Genomic DNA, 17,252 nt, shown 5'->3' on the forward strand with positions numbered 1-17,252 from the left:
TTAACCTGAAGTTTGGTGTGTATTCAGCCCTACCCGTGTCTGTCCTTGGTGCTCTGTTCATGTCCCCGTGTTGTGTTGTAAATCAGTCTGTGTTCCCTGCTTTACTTTGAAGGCTCATGCCCTAGATTTCCTGTTCTATTCTGAAGGTCTGTGTCTGTTGTCTTTGTGTTCAGCTTGTGCCCTCCAGTCATCATGTGTATTCAGATCAGCTGTTCTTCCCTCCTGTGTGCAATTACCCGATTACCGTGTGTGTGTATATATAGTGGGTGTCGGTCTGTGTTCGTTGTCGGCTTGTCTGTGTTTCTTGGTATCCTGTTCCTTAGTCTCTGCTCCGCTCTCCGTTTTGTAAGGTTTCAGGTTTGCTCTTTAGTTTCTCCCAGTTTAGGTTTGTCATTACTCATGCTTCATTGCCTGTTTTTGCCACCACCACCACCTTGTAAATAAAACTTCACTCGTATCATCAGTTTGCTGCATCTTGGGTCCTCCTTTTTCCTCCACTCCACACGGCTCACTCCGCCAGCCGTGACAACTTTTGATCTTTCCTCCACATTTTACCTTTAAAAACTATTTACTTTGCCTTGTTTGGTTTCATCCTTTTCAGCACAACCTCGCGTGTCTGAATTTATTTACAGTTATGTTTTCATTTTTGATGTACTATATTAACACACTTGATCTAAAATCAGATAAAAAACATAAAATCACAGTAGAAAAATGATATATTTCTTTACTGCAACGACCATAAACATGTTTATTGAATCCTATTTCATAACTTTAAACGCAATTATAACTTGTCAATTTTAAAATCCTATGCACCAGATTTGCAAACAACAAAGTTATCTGCATCCATTTACCTTTGACCTTGATTTTTTTAATAACCATTTCAAACTATTTACAGAACAATCAGCTGTTCTTCAATAAGATGCCACAAATTATTTGTGCCACTCCAAATATTTGTGTCCACTATAAAGGAAAACATCAAAGCCTGATCCCTGCAGGTCTGACAGCAGCAGGTGTGTCACTGCTGTTTCTACCTTTTTTTTTCTTTTTTTGGGGGGGGGGGGGTCATAAGCAGAGAGTGCTTGCTACTGCAGTCCTTACGTGACGAAACTATCGAGGAAAAAACGCAGTGTATATATTGTTTATCATGACTCTGGTTTCACGTGGCCTATCAACACAATTCATAAACTGGTATATGTCACCTTGTTGCTTTGTCTTTAAATGGTCATGTGATTGTCTTACCACGACTACTTTATTCTTCCTCAGTCAAACAGCAGCACTCATGTGATTGTTTTGCCCCCTGAGCTCCAGCTGTTGTGCTTATCGTCCGCGGGAGCGCGCAGCTACTTAAAGCTGTACTTATGTAGTCAGCTACTTCCATGCAACTGATATAAGATGCGGTAAGCTGAACACAGCTTCAACCGTCTGTTTGTTGGAAAATAGTAACGGACCGCATTTTCTTGTTAGTAACTGTAACGGCATTGTAACAATAGGAATAGTAATTAGTTAGATTACTCGTTACCAGTGTTGGGACTAACGCGTTATTAAGTAACGCGTTACAGTAACTACGTTATTAATGTGGTAACGAGCACGGTAACTAGTTATTATGCCAAAACCAGGAACGCGTTACTCGTTACTGGGATTTAGATAGGCTCGTTATTCGTTACTTCGTGTGGTGGCATCGCGGAGCTTCCACAGATTCAATAACATTAGCAAGTGGTGGAAGCCAGCAGGTGGATGAAGGAAAAGGGAGGCAAGAGGAGAGACCCGAGGCGGCTGCCGGTCCAAGTGTGAACTGAACTTCAGGTAAGAAGTTATGACCTGCAGTCTCTCTGGGTCAGATATAAACCAAGTTTAGGTGGAGTTTATTTTCGTTATGCTGACTTTCTCCGTACTGAGTGCTAGCTAGCATGACGGAGTTTCTATACAGCTGGGTGGGTGCTATGAAGTTAATGATGTTGAACTTTATTTTGTTCATAAGTTATTAGAGTTGTCAACCGTCTCGTCTGGTATTCAGAGAAAATATTACTCGTTTCTTATTGAGGTGAAAAGGAACAGTTTGTCCCGTAATTCAGCTACAATGAAAAAGACACAAAGCTGGAGTTATTCTGTGTTTACGCTGCACAGCTGCCTCTTCTTCTTTCATTCTCCCCCCTCCCTCTCCTGTTTCTACTTCAATCATGAAACTGATCAATGATCAGCTGATCGGCTCTCTTGTTTGTTTATCGCCCACTTTGCGCCGAAAGAGGAAACCAGCGGATGTCGCGCTAAACAACAGCAGCACGTTTAAGCTTGATCAGCTGTTGTTAGAATTTATTTAATATTAATTTCTAGTATCAGCTGATGTTTGCTGGAGCCACAGCTGTAAACCTGCTGGTCATGATATGGTTTGGTTATCTGGTGAGAAACATGAAGATGAAACCAGGAGATGTCCTTACTGGATCATCATAGCTGAACAGGTGATGGAGAAACAGGTTTACCTTTTAGGTGACATGAATGAGTTGAAGTTATGAACTGTTTCTGAGAGACAAATAACACCAGGATCCTTTTTTAGGTAGCTGACAGCTGGTAACTGTGCAGGTGCGGATCTAGCAAAGTGTTGCCAGGGGGCCAGGTAGGGCATTAACAGGGAAAGGGGGGCACAAAGAAATACTTTTCTTTCTTATTTATTTTATAATATCTCGCTTTTTTTTTCTGCCTGTCCCGTTTGGCTCTTTTGCCATCAGAATTATTGTCTAAAGGCAAAGAAAGATGCCCAACGGATTTACTTTACCAAATTGACCATCCCAGCCTTGCCGTAATGGTCCATTTGATTCACCTTTTATTGTTTATTTTACTTTCACTTGCTGAATACGGGACAGACTTGACTGGGGGAAAGAAGGGGAGAAAGAAAGAGGGAAAGAGAAACAGCTGAGAAGAGGGACGGGGGAGAAGGGCAAAAGACAAAAACCAACAGAATGAGCAGGAAAAAAAAGAAAAAAATGCATCTATCAATCACCTGGATCACCTGTTGAGAAAGAAAAAGGAAAACAAGCAGAAGAGAACAAGAGTAATAGAATAAACAACATCACAATGATATATGGGAATATGACAGTAAATACTAAATATTAAACATTATTGTGCAGCACATAAGATCAACAGCACACAGTGTGCTTTGAGGTAGGAGCCAAAAAGGGTGTAGTTTGTGGGTGTGATCACCCGTGTGTACACCTGTGAGCATGGACGCGCTTGTTTTTAAAAGGTTCCTTCATGTAATGATGTGCTAGAGGGTGTGGGGGGGGCCACAGCCCCGTCCTCCAGGGCATGAAGCAGGTATGGAGGAGATCAAAACTCCAGACATCCAAAGGCCCCCAGAACACAAGAGACCATGGAAGACCAACAGAGGGGCAGCTGCGCCACTGTCCCAGAAAGAGCTGAGGAGAGTCCCAGATGAGGGCTCATTCAGCAGCCGCAGAGCAGAAGCCAGGGGGGGTTGCAGTGACGCACCCGTGAGCTCCGCCGGCAGCCAGCTGTGCCTGAGTGACTGAGCCCCAGGCCGAGAGGCCGGGGGCACCCCACCTCCGAAATGGCCCGAGCGAGCCCCAGGCTCCAGGCCCCGATAAGCGGCCGCCAAGGAGTGAGCCGGTGTGTACCTGGACACCCACCCCCAGATACAAAGAACCACCAACGCACCGACACCTGAGGGAGTCCACCACCGGCAGGGGAAGTGGTGGTGGGTGGAGATAGGCCTCCAAACCTTGGAGGGCCTGAGATGTCCCCAGAGAGGTGGCGTCTGATACCCAACCTGACATATAGACACAGACATACAGGCACACACAGATACAAACATCCATTCCCACCCTCATGCTCTCATATGCACTTCACACTCAACCAACGTGGAGACAGACATAAAGGGACGCTGTATACACGATCACACTCCCCAAGCGTACTCTACAAACTGGGTCTAGGTACCCTTGCCCCTGGAGGGGGGAACCGCACCCAGACCCAGGTGGTGTTACCCTTTTCCCTGCGGTGGGGAGAGGCAGACCACCCCGACTCCGCAGCAGCAGGGAGGCCCCACACTCCAGACCGCAGCCGGACGGCCAACTCCTCCTAGCCCCCCCGCTCCAGCAGGTCGCAGAGAACGGGGGTGAGAGAAGACTCCAAACCTCCCTCCACCCGCTCATTGTAGTGTTGATGCATGTGTGTTCTAAGGTGCAATTAAAACCCAGGAGGGCATGGAGCTATCTCATCATCATCATCATCATCATCATCATCATTTATTTATTTATATAGCACTATAAAAACACACCTGGTAGACCAAAGTGCTGTACAATACTAATATGCACATAAAACCAGACATAGCAATAAAGTTAAAAAACAATAAAAAATGTCAGTTACCCACAGAGTTAAAAGCCAGGGAATAAAAATAGGTTTTTAATAAAGACTTAAAAACTGTCACTGATGCAGCCTGTCTAATATGGAGAGGAAGGTTATTCCAAAGCATCGGTGCAGCAACAGAGAACGCTCGGTCTCCTTTAAGTTTCAGCCGTGACTTTGGGACCGAAAGCAGCAACTGCTCAGCTGACCGAAGGGAACGAGTGGGGACGTGGGGCTTCAACAAATCAGACAAATAAACAGGTGCCAGACCATTTAGAGATTTATAAGCCAATAAAAGGACTTTAAAACGGATCCTGAATTCAATTGGAAGCCAGTGTAAAGAGGCCAAAATCGGAGTGATGTGATCAAATTTTCTTCTGCCAGTTAAAAATCGTGCCGCAGCATTTTGCACTAATTGCAAGCTGCCCAACCCCTGTTAAAAGAGAATTACAATAATCTAAACGTGAGGTAATAAAGGCATGAATAATACTTTTCAAGTCACGCTTGGAAAGAAAGGGCTTAACCTTTGATAAACGTCTGAGGTGATAAAATGCTGATTTTACCACCACGTTTACATGGTCATCAAAGGTGCAGAATCAATTTTAACTCCGAGATTTGTGATCAAACTCTTTAGTTGGGAAGTCAAAGCTGCAAGATCAACATCCAGAGTATGAGAAGAACGATTTGGGCCAAATAAAATTGCTTCTGTCTTCCGATCATTAAAATTTAAAAAGTTTTTTGCCATCCATACTTTGACATCAGTAAGGCAGTCAAGCAGAGGTCCAGTTGGGAGACTATCAGAATGACTAAAAGGTAAGTAGAGCTGGCAGTCATCTGCATATACACTCAACAAAAATATAAACGCAACACCTTTGTTACTGCTCCCATTCCCCATGGGATGGACGTAGAGACCTAAAATTCATTCCAGATACACAATATAACCATCCCTCCCAAACAGTGGTCACAAATCAGTCCAAATGTGTGGTAGTGGGCACATCTGCTATATTGAGATAATCCATCCCACCTCACAGGTGTGCCACATCAGGATGCTGATCTGACATCATGAGTAGTGCACAGGTGTACCTCAGACTGCCCACAACAAAAGGCCACCCTGGAATGTGCAGTTTTGTCTCACAGCAAAATGCCACAGATGCCACAAGCAATGAGGGAGCGTGCAATTGGCATGCTGACAGCAGGAATGTCAACCAGATAATTTCATGCAGCAAAACTATTTTGTACAAATTACATATCATTATTTTTCACATGGGCTCAAATTGTGGTCATAAATATTTTGTACTTGACAGTCAGTAAAGCAACCGTCTAACAGCCAAACCCATCTGTTCTCTGATTGGATTGTTAAATTTGTGATTGACATGACATTGACCAATAAGCTGAAAGGAAGAATAATTGAGTCAGAATTCATACTTGCAAGTTGAAAGTCACACACAGTCAGGGAACTTAAGTGCAGAGTTTTACACCTAGTTTTTTTGCTTTGTATCTGTAACTAGACCTTAACAAATGTGTGACTTGTGTAAATATTTTTTACACACACACAAATTCTTATCTATAGAGACACAAGTCAAAGGAGCTTGCAAAGAAAAGCGTCTGGACTTCTTTAAGTTGCTTGAAGACGTTTCACCTCTCATCCGAGAAGCTTCTTCAGTTCTAAGGTCAAATGGTGGAGAGTCCCAGATATAAACCTAGTGGGAGTGACCCCCCACAGAGGGACAAAAGGACCCCCTGATGATCCTCTAATCACCTGAGCCAAGGTGTGAAACTGGGTGTGGGCCCCAATCAGCCAGAGTTTCGGGTGTGTTCATTGTGAAACCTGGCCCCACCTTATCATGCGAATTCCTGAGGTCAGATGGCCCAGGATGTGAGTGGGCGTTAAGGCGTCTGGGAAGGGATCTCAAAACTGGATTATAGATGGCAGAGAGTTGGTGTCGTAAACCCCGCCTCTGTTCAAAGATGGTCGCTCACAGTGGACATAGATGGCTTCTTTCACTCCTCTTTCAAACCATCTGTCCTCTCTGTCCAAAATGTGAACATTGGCATCCTCAAAGAGTGTCCTTTATCCTTAAGATGCAGATGGACTGCTGAGTCTTGTCCTGTGGAGGTGGCTCTTCTATGTTGTGCCATGCGCTTGTGAAGTGGCTGTTTGGTCTCTCCAATGTAGAGGTCTGAGCATTCCTCGCTGCACTGTACAGCATACACCACGTTGTTAAGTTTGTGTTTTGGCGTTTTGTCTTTCGGGTGAACCCGAAAAACAGACGCTTTTCTTTGCAAGCTCCTTTGACTACGATGACCTGGATGACTGAGAACCTTCACAGACATATAGAGACACAAACATTAAATTTACACATATTGTGGTTTACAAGGTAACAAAACTCAGTTCACAACTATGCATTCTGATTTACAAGTAAGGCCCATACTCTCGTGCTGGACAAATCGAACACACCATGTAATTTCTTTGTGTATAGTGTTGATGATGTTGAACTCGAGGAAACTGAAGTCCTTTGCTTCACTGAAGCAGAGTGATGGCATTCAGGGATTACTGTAGCCTGAGAAAAAAATTTAATCTTTCAACGCCATCAGTTCTGGTTGCACGCGATGTCACCAGGAATTTCGGTCAGCATATTCATCATGGAGCTGCACCAGAAAAAAATGAGGACAACATAATTACAGACAATTCAGCATAAATGACACCCGTATGAAAGAGAGACTGCTACGAGACAATGAACTTACCTTACACAAAGCCACAGAGATATGTAAATCCACAGAACACAAAACACAAATACAGGCAATGCAGATAGCATCTGTCATCCAGGGCACATCAGTGGACGCAATAAAGAAAACCAAAGAACAGACACGAATGGGCGGCTAAAACAAAGGCAAAAGAAGTAAGAAACAAACAACAAATGACTGTCATAAATGTGGAAATAGGCATGAGCCCCGTCAATGCCCAGCTTATGGAGCAGTGTGTCACAAGTGTGGAAAACCACTTCTCCAAGGTATGTAGAGCAGACACTGAAAAGAGCAGTAGCTGTAAGACAGTGGTTCGCCCTTCGGCCACCCTAGACCAATAAGAGGGCCCGGCAGCGGGTGAATAAGACCTAAGCATGGGAGACAGAGAAAGAGTGTGACAGGCAGAAATATGGCATGGTAGCTGGTGGCAGCTTTAGTACCTTGATTTTAAGTCATTAAATTTAATTAGTGGCCTGTCCAAAAGCTAGCCAGTAATTCAAGTCAACCAAATCATATTCAAAGCATGCAAAGTTTTATTGTTGGACTAGCCTTCCCTTTGAAATAAAGATAAATTGCAGCTATGCTTCAGTCTTACAGCTTTCACAGGATTTCAGAAGAAGCACAATACAAAAAGAAGTCCAAAAACCTCTTCTAGTATTAATATACTGTATATATTGATGTTTTTTGTAAGATGATTTATCTACAAATTGATCAGAGGCTATTGTTGCTCTCTTTAACAGTGAACATCCTGCAAAGATCACTATAACCACCCCAAATGCCCAGTTCTGATAGAGAATTAAGTCATTACAAAACCTGAATTTCCAGTGTATTACCAAGAGAACAGTTCACCCTGCCCGGGATAGAGTCCTCAGTGTTCTGTTGGAGGTACTTCGGGATTATCCAGTGTCTGGCACCTTGCTGCAGGCCATTGGATCCTTATGCAACTGTTGCAAGAGCTTGGTCTGCATAGCCAGCAATTAGCCGGACTCAATTCCGATGGGTGATGAACTCCGCCAGAGATGCCCTTTGTCAACAACTCTGCTCGGAACTTTTAAGGGCAGAATTTCTAGGTGCAGCCAAATGGCAGAAGGCTTTCACCTGGGTGGTCTCAGAATCTCATCTCTGCTTTTCGCAGATAATGTAGTTCTGTTGGCTTCATCGGGTGATGGCCTCCAGCAAGGAACTGTTTGCACCCGAGTGAGAAGCAGTGGGAATGAGAATCAACACTTCCAAATCTGAGGCCATGGCCCTCAGCCAGAAAAGGGTGGAGTGCCCACTCGGGATCAGGGACGAGTTCCTGCCCCAGGTGGAGGAGTTTCAGTATCTTTGGGTCTTGTTAACAAGTGACAGGAGAAGGGAGCGGGAGACCAATAGATGGGACGCTGTACTGGTCTATCATGGTTAAGACAGTGTTATAGTTCTGGGTCTTTTGACCCAGGATTTTGAGTTTCATGCCTTTTTCTATTATTATGTTCTAACTTGTATAGTTTAAGCTTCAGTTAGTTCTGTTTGAGTTCTGTTTCCATATTTAATTCATATCTGTTTAGGTTCCTTCCATGTCTGTGTAACCCCACTATGTTGGTTATAGTGTCATGTGGTGAGTTCTGTCAAGTCCCCTGTGTTCAAGTCTCTCTCACCCTTTGCGTGTTTCAGGGATGTCTTTGTCTCCCTTTGTGTTCCTCTTACTCCCTCTCTCTCATGTCCCCAGTCTCTCTATCCCCATGTCTCGTCTCCTCCTCTTGTTTACATGTTTCCCCTTGTGTCTCATTCCGTGCCTCCCCATCTGTCATGCCCTCTGTATGTGTTCTGTAATTGTCTCCATGTCTTGTCTCCCAATTCCACTTTCCAGTTCCCTTGTTAAGTCTGAGTATCTTAGTCTGCATATTTTCTGTTTTATTTTGACATGTGTTCCATGTTTAATGTTTAGTTTAATTTCCCCTGTGGTGTCATCTTCATTTGTATCAGCAGTGTCCCCCATGTGTCTGGGTTTAGCAAACCAAATGAAAAAATAAAAATCCACAAGAGCAAAACATCAAACCACAGTACAACACATGGCAGACATATTTATATTTGTACCAAGTCCTATAAATAATTAAATAACACAGACTTCAACCACTTATATATAAATTAGAAACACCTTAACCAAACTGTCCTAACCTGGAACATTTGTTTGCTCCAGGAGCTCTTACGCAGGTGATTGAGTTACTTTTGATTATTTGTGCTGCAGCCTGCAAAGGAAGCAACCAGGAAAAACTTCTCTTAATACATATACAAAGAATTTAGGTTGCAAACAAATATTTTTTTTTTTTTTTTTGAGGTGGGTTTTTTTAGTGACAAGTAAGTAAAACACGGGTGCACCGTGGGTTTTGGACTCAAGTTTATAAAGATAATTTATTCTCCACTAAGTCATCGCTTCTGTCACTAATTAGCTAACAAAAAACTAATGTATGTCTATTAGCAACCAACCAACTCAAAGAGTTCATGTTGCTAACAGCTCACCTCTCTGCAGCAGACACAGGCTGGACTTTAAAATTAAAGGGCTCATCTTTAGACTTGTCACTCTGTAAGGACACACAGCTGGGTCCAGGTTCAGGTCCAGCAGGTCTCCCATGGATCCTGTCAGAGAAGAAAAATGTGTTTTGAGAATGAGCAGAAGGAAAGTAGTGTTTCACAGTGTAAGAACAGAGCACCACCCAGGGGTCATTTACACTCTGCAGGACTATTGATGGTCCCACTGTGAGCAGCAGGAGTTTAAATGTTGGACATGTTTGATAGAAATAAGGAATAAAGGTTCAGTGACTTCCTTTGAGATGCAGTTTAGAGACCAGGAAACATCAAACAGTTCATTTAAATCAGATAAACTGACATCAAAGAGTTCATGTTGCTAACAGCTCACCTCTCTGCAGCAGACACAGAGCTGGGTGGAGGTCCAGGTGGGTTCCTGTGAATAATGATGGAGCAGTGATGTGAGTGCTGAGCTGTGACATGGAGAAGAGTCATGGACAGTTAGAGATGGTCATCTCACCTCTGAGCTTTGGTCTGGCTCTCATGTTCCCCACACAGAGTGCTTTTAGAGGGAGGGACTCCCTCCTCTCTGTCCTCACACTGATCCATGCTGCTCAATTCACATCAGCTCACACACACTTTCTACCTGCAGAGGAAACACAAATCATTCATGTGCACATCAACTGAGAGCTGCAGAGGTCGTGTCCGATGTGTTGGACTAACATCTGAGACGCAGCTTTCATCAGTTCACTACAAAAAGTGTTAGAGAGCCGAGTTCAGCCTCCTGCAGCATCTGGACTCCCCAGGAACCTACGCCAGGATCCTGTTTGTGGACTTCAGCTCTGCCTTCAACACCATCCTTCCAGACCATCTCCGAGGCAAGCTTTCCCAGATGAATGTGCCTGATCCCATCTGCCGGTGGATCACTGACTTCCTGACGAACAGGAAGCAGCATGTGAGGCTGGGAAAGAATGTCTCAGACTCCCGGACCATCAGCACCGGCTCCCCTCAGGGCTGTGTTCTTTCTCCCCTGCTCTTCTCCCTGTACACCAACTGCTGCACCTCCACCCACCAGTCTGTCAAGCTAATCAAGTTTGCAGATGACACCACCGTTATTGGACTCATCTCGGACGGGGATGAGTCTGCCTACAGGAGGGAGGTTGAACGTCTGGTGTCCTGGTGCAGCCACAACAACCTGGTGCTGAATGCCCAGAAGACAGTGGAGATTATTGTGGACTTCAGGAAGCACACAGCCCCACTCCCCCCCATCATCCTGACTGACACCCCCATCACCTCTGTGGACTCATTCCGCTTCCTGGGTACCACCATCACCCAGGACCTGAAGTGGGAGCCCACCATCACCTCCGTCATCAAGAAAGCCCAGCAGAGGATGTACTTCCTGAGGCAGCTGAAGAAATTCAACCTGCCAACACGGACGATGATGCAGTTCTACACTGCAATCATCGAGTCCATCCTCACCTCCTCCATCACCGTGTGGTACGCTGGAGCCACTATCAGGGACAAACAGAGACTGCAGTGTTGTGCGCTCTGCTGAGAAGGTGATTGGCTGCAGACTCCCAGCTCTGCAGGACCTGTACACCTCCAGGACACTGGGGCGTGCAGCTCGGATCTCAGCTGACCCTTCTCACCCTGGACACAGTCTGTTTGACCTGCTCCCCTCAGGCAGGAGGCTCCGGTCCATTCGCACCAGAACCTCTCGCCATAAGAACAGTTTCTTCCCCTCTGCTGTTGGACACATGAACAATAACCGTATGACTGTTCCCACCACTAGCACATGACCCTACGCTGTGTTCACTGCATCATTCCATGTTTGGCACTGATCACCACCTGCACTCATGTATATATCTATCTACTTAGCACTTTTAATTCTTATTCTTATGTTTCTTTAGGCGTTGTCTGACAGTATGTTTGCACTGAAGCACCGCAGCAATTTCCTAATGTTGTAAACCTGCTCAACATTTGGCAATAAAACCCTTTCTGATTCCAAATCCTCCATTACTGTAGTTCTACAAAGCAGCAGGTCCAACATGGCTGCAGACAGCAGCTTTATGTCAGTAACAATGTCCAGGACCGAGCTGACTGCTTAAGTTGGCCCACACTGTGTGATCTTTGGACCATTTTGAGACCATTTTTCACTCGTGTGACTGTTTTGGGGATCGGCCCGAGTTTGCCCTTCATCGTGTGTTGTGCATCGTGTAATACACATGGGGTAATGAGAAGCAATTAACACCTCAGGCTCCTGATCAGCAATCACAAGAAAATCAAATCTATTTGCATCAGGGCTGTATAGTGTGAGACCCTGCATCGTGACCTACAAACTTCTAACCCCTGAGATTCAGTTATTTGAGCAGTTTGAACACAAGCCGAATAAGGCGAGTGAAAAAATCACAGTGTATACCCAGCGAGACAGTTCATACTCTGACAACTAGCAGCATTTAGTTCTCCAGCAGTTCACCGGCAGGGACAGCTCAGTAGGTAGAGGGGTCGCCCCATGATTGGAAGGCCAGGGATTTGAATTCACTGAATGGCTACCCTGAGGTACCCTTGAGCAAGGTACCGTCCCTACACACTGCTCCCCGGGCGCCCAACGGCTGCCCACTGCTTCACTGAGTGAATGGGTTAAATGCAGAGAGGAATTACCCCACGGGGATCAATAAAGTACACATTATTATCTTTAATCCTTATTATCTGCTCCTCTCACCTCTGTTTACCTCTGACAACAAGAACATTTAGCCAACAGTTTATTAGCTTTGGTGAAATTATGAACAGGCATCAGTGCGGTCACCTACACTGTCCTTTCAAGATTCTTGATTTGTCACGTGCACAGTTATACAAGCACAACACGCAGTGAAATGTATCCTGACGTGCTCCTCGACTGTGTACAAAGAGACAAAACATTATATACATGAAGTGAATATATACAGGAGGACATTATGTGCAGTTAGCAGCATTTAGCTTTAGCGCTGAAGCAGCAGGACCAGTTCATCTGCAGCAAACAGGCGTTCATTGGCTCCTAAAACAATGGTGGCTTTGCACCAAAGTCTTTTGGACTGTCCCTGATATCAGTGCTGTTATTCAACTTATTTACTGTTTCACAGGAAAACGTATTTAACATGTTAAAGAGCTAAAGCACGACGTCACAGATGATACTGAAGCTAACAATCAGTCCAGACTGAGCTCTTCATCGTTGGTATCGTTGCTTTGTTTTTAGGCAGCAGCAGTGAAAGCTGAAGAAAACAAAGTGTAAATGTTGATGAAGGTTCAACTTTGCCAGCACGTCTCCTCTGCCTGCAAACGATGGAGAGAGATGCTGGTGAAGTTTAGACCTTTGACCCACAGGAAGCTTTTTAAAGACACAACGATCAGGTTAGTGAAGGTGAGCATGACAAACTGAGCTGATCAGTCATTGTTCAGCTTTTTGTAAAACATGTGATCAGACTGATTTGTGTTTGTGTTGGATTGAAAGCAGCATTTGTGAGTCCTCAGAGGTTACACACAAACCAATGCGCACATTATAAATATTAGTTTACACTGATGGATCATGTTGAACCTATTGGTAGCATTTTGGAGGCATATTTCCCTCCATACATTTCACTGGTTACAGTTTGTTGTCCTATTAAACAAGCTGCAGATCTGAGCATTTAAAGAGTGTCGGAGTGAAAAACATCCCTGAGTGGAAACAGAATCCAACAGGAACGAGCAGCAGAGCGCTGACTGATGATGACTGCAGTAATGATGTGTTTGATTAAGTTTGAGCTGATGTTTAAAATAAATTGATAAATAATCTGTACACAGTTTGATTGGTTTGTTTTTCTAACCAGGACAGCAGAGAGACGAGGAGGAGGAGGAGAGACCAGAGGAGATGAAGAGTGCAGCAGATTGATGAGACAGTGAAGAAGAGGAAAGCGTCTGACAGAGCAGAGCCAGCTTAAAGGAGCCATTATGGCTCAATAGAAGCTCTGAGGTCACTCTGTCAACATGTCAGCACACAAGCTCACACATGACTGCTTCATCAACATGGAGCTCTGAGGGTTTATTAAAGGATCGCTGTGTGAAAGAGGCTCTAACACAGCTGACTGCAGCCTTTAGCTGTGAGCACACAGTGTCTCACATTTACATTCACTTTACTGTCAAACACAATAACTTTGAACAGCTGCTGTGGTTCCAGGGCTGAGCAGCCAGTGTTTCAGGATCCAGCGTTTCCCCTGATCAGGTCTCAGATATCTGCCTGCACTGACTGCAGGGCCCAGCTACAGGATCAGGTTCAGCTATAAATAGACTGCATGTTTTACAGGGCCTGTCAGCACTAAGGGAGAAGAGGACAAACTAAACAGGACACAAACAAACACACACAGTTTGTTTATGAAGAAGTCAGACTGTTTGATTCCAAGCGATCAATAATCTACAATCATGTGGATTTGTCTTCAAACACGAGTGATCAAAGTTTGTCCTGAAATAAGAGCTGAACATTTAGGTCCAAACATCACAGGAACAGTCAAAGTGTTCAAGGAGGAAACAAAGCAAACTTACAATTTGTTCACACAGCAACAACAAGCTCCAGCGTCTCCACCTGTCAGCTGCTCCAGCTGCTGCTCTTCTGCTGGACCTCAGACAGCAGGTGGTGCCGTCTCAGTGACTGGATGTTCTCTTCAAACTGGTGAAATCTGAACATCAGCGCGTCACAGCGGGACACGAAACATCGCTCCGAGCTGTGTTTAGGAGGACTCAGTGGTGTGATGTTCAAAGACCGGTGACATTGATGCATTCAGGAACGTAGAGGTGTTCAGTAAATGTCACTGTTGTTCGTCTTCACTGGTCTGTGATGTCAGCATTAAAACTGCAGCTCACACTTCCAGTTACCTGCTCTCAGAGTGAGGTTAGTGCACGTGTGTCACAGTGGGACAGCCCACCCACGTGATCCTGTGACACACTCATGAATGTTATACATCTATGCTCTGCTGCAGCCTACAGCTCAGTGATGACAGAGAGCTGACTTTAAACACACATCCAGAAATAATGTTAGCACCGAGAGCAGAGCTGAAAGCATCCGTCCAATCGCTGATGGCCCCTGAAGGAGGCTGCAAAGAGCAGAGCTCATTGGCTGTGAGCTGTTTGTGACACCAGTTTCCCTGCTTGTTTCAAACGTCTCACTGGCATCAAATTTCAAGCGTGTGTTTAAAAGCAGGAACGTTTCCAGAGTTTGATCTGTCGTCTCTGTAGGATTTTACCTTCAATATGGACGCAAGTGACTGCAAATCACTGCTTTGTCTGCTTTTCATGGACACTTTACAAACATCACAGGAGCCAGAGATTAACAACAAGTGTGATTCAGTGCAGAGAGGTCTATTAACACACAGTGAGTGAAGAAGAAACACCCAGTGCATCATGGGAATGCCCCAGCAGCCTACACCTGTTACATCAATCATTTGCAGTCGGGTGGTGGGGCTGCACACAGGCACACACTCTGACGTTCAGCTTCCTCCTTCACATTCTTCATATATCCATGTTGGAGAGTGTAAAAACCGGGGCTGAATGCCCTTTGTACCAGAAAATACAGCTCTTAACAACGCAAAGCTGTCAGCACAGGTGGTGAAAGTACACACAGCATTTATTTACATAGAAGCACTGATACTAGTGTTGAAAAATACTCTAATAAAAAGTAAAGGCTCTGAAATGTGCTGGAAGTAAGAAAGTAAAAAGTAGCTGATTGTAGGACAATGGTAACCTATTGTGACTTTAACATTTATAATATAATACAATATTATTATAATTGATGGATCACCAGCATCACTAATTGAAGCACCTTAAAAATCTCCCTTCTTTCAGCTGTGATCACACACTTTGGTTTTCAGAGAAACGGCCAACAAAAGGAAAGACTTGACTGAGTGAAAAAGGATGGAGATCCAAGCTGGTGATGATCCAGTGCAGCTGGTCTCGGGGAATAAAGAAACAGCCTGATCAGCTTCTCTACAAAAACAAGGAGCGTTTCATGCTGTGCTTGAATATGTCTGTTACTTTAGTTATAAACCGCCTCTATTGGAGCTGAATGCTGTCATGTGTCTGCAGCTCTACATGTATTATAGGAACATGAATGATGATAATCCACAGCAGATCTGAGCAAAGCCAAAACTCTGTTCTTTCAATGGTAGCGTGCACACATTCACTTTGTTTTCCAGTTATTTCCCACCTAACTTTTCTCAATACTAAACTTTGTATTTGGATTCTTTGCATTTGAAGCCACGTTAACTGCGACTGCTGAAGTTCCTGTATGAAGCCAACAAGTGTGAAAATCCAGAGTGAGTGTGTTTTCTTCAAAGCTCAGGTGGAACTTGGTGGACTAACATGCAAACTGAGGCTGCACTCAGGACTTTGTCACACTGGTATATGAAGAGTGGGCCCAAGAGAAAGTGTGCACACACAATGGTCACTTCATGCTGGCTCTTCTCCAGCCTCTGGTGTCACTTTGTCCTCACTTGTGTTGTTATTGTCACCTCAAGAATATTTCAAGGATAAAAGATCTGATGTCTCAACAGGACCTGGAAAAACTAGTCCATGCATTCATCTTTAGTAGGCTTGACTACTGTAACAGCATCTTTACAGGTCTACCTAAAAAATCAGTCAGACAACTACAGCTCATTCAGAACTCTGCTGCTCGAGTCCTCACTAAGACCAAAAAAGTGGACCACATCAGTCCAGCTCTGAGGTCTTTACACTGGCTGCCTGTCCGTCAGAGGATAGACTTTAAAGTTCTGATGCTGGTCTACAAAGCTCTGAATGGTTTAGGACCAAAATACATCAGTGACCTCCTGACCCAGTATGAACCTTCCAGATCCCTCAGGTCATCTGGATCCGGTCTTTTATCAGTTCCCAGAGTCAGAACCAGACACGGAGAAGCTGCATTCAGCTTTTATGCTACTTATATCTGGAACAAACTCCCAGAAAGCCTCAGATCAGCTGAAACACTCAGTTTATTTAAATCCAGTTTGAAGACTCACCTGTTCTCAGCTGCATTTGAATAAAGCACCAAATCCACACTTTTAAGCTTAAATTTCAAAACTTACATTAACTACTGATTTTATCTACTGTTCTGATTTTATCTGTTTTGATTTTATATACTGTTTTGTTTGTTTGTTTGTTTGTTAATTAGTTAGTTAGTTTATTTGCTTGTTTTAATCAATTTTAAATCATGCTTTTTATTTGTTTTTGTTTCTAATGTCTCTGTAAAGCACTTTGAATCACCTTGCTGTTGAATTGTGCTATACAAATAAACTTGCCTTGCCTTGCCTATTGTCTTATTTGTTGTGATTGAGGCTCTGTGAACACAAGCAGAGGCTTTTGCTTGGGAAGTAACCGTGAGCTGGTTTTCAGAGGCTTCTCTAACATTTAATGGTGCTGAAATATGTCAAACTTTTCTCCTCGACTTTAACAGCTGCGAGCATTTTGAGCACAGCGGAGAAAAAGGTGTGCATGAAGGATTTTGATGTTTAAGTGTTGTCACTGCTGAGGATTGGTGGACGCAGATCTTTATTCACTTAGCTGCTGTTTACAGGTTCAGAGTCTTCATCAGAACCAGCTCTTCTAATTGGACTTTGCTCTTAACTGTCTTTGAAAAGCAACAAATTCAG

The 17,252-nt window shown here is 44.1% G+C and overlaps 1 protein-coding gene across 5 annotated transcripts; it reads right to left on the reverse strand.

The window, feature by feature from the left end:
• Window positions 1–1,059: 1,059 nt before the first annotated feature.
• Window positions 1,060–14,907, reverse strand: LOC146672666 (uncharacterized). 5 transcript variants are annotated; one of them, XM_085388486.1, is made up of 7 exons: window positions 14,158–14,677; window positions 10,330–10,540; window positions 10,127–10,252; window positions 9,998–10,042; window positions 9,601–9,717; window positions 7,102–7,469; window positions 1,060–7,005 (listed from the first exon to the last, which is right to left on the reverse strand). In XM_085388486.1, the coding sequence occupies exons 3-6, from the start codon at window positions 10,149–10,151 to the stop codon at window positions 7,339–7,341; spliced, it is 318 nt and encodes a 105-aa protein (XP_085244612.1). In that variant the 5' UTR covers window positions 10,152–10,252; window positions 10,330–10,540; window positions 14,158–14,677; the 3' UTR covers window positions 1,060–7,005; window positions 7,102–7,338. The 5 variants fall into 5 exon arrangements, 4 of the variants coding, with proteins under 4 accessions (XP_085244612.1, XP_085244604.1, XP_085244623.1 ...); XR_014908415.1 differs by lacking the exon at window positions 10,330–10,540 and having other exon boundaries at window positions 1,060–6,678; window positions 6,815–7,005; window positions 7,102–9,717; window positions 14,158–14,907; XM_085388478.1 differs by lacking the exon at window positions 10,330–10,540 and having other exon boundaries at window positions 14,158–14,674.
• Window positions 14,908–17,252: the final 2,345 nt, after the last annotated feature.

The sequence above is a fragment of the Rhamphochromis longiceps genome, linkage group LG3, assembly GCF_057381845.1.
Source record: "Rhamphochromis longiceps isolate RC_006_pf linkage group LG3, R_longiceps_female_GT1.1, whole genome shotgun sequence".
Classification (NCBI taxonomy): Eukaryota; Metazoa; Chordata; class Actinopteri; order Cichliformes; family Cichlidae; genus Rhamphochromis; species Rhamphochromis longiceps.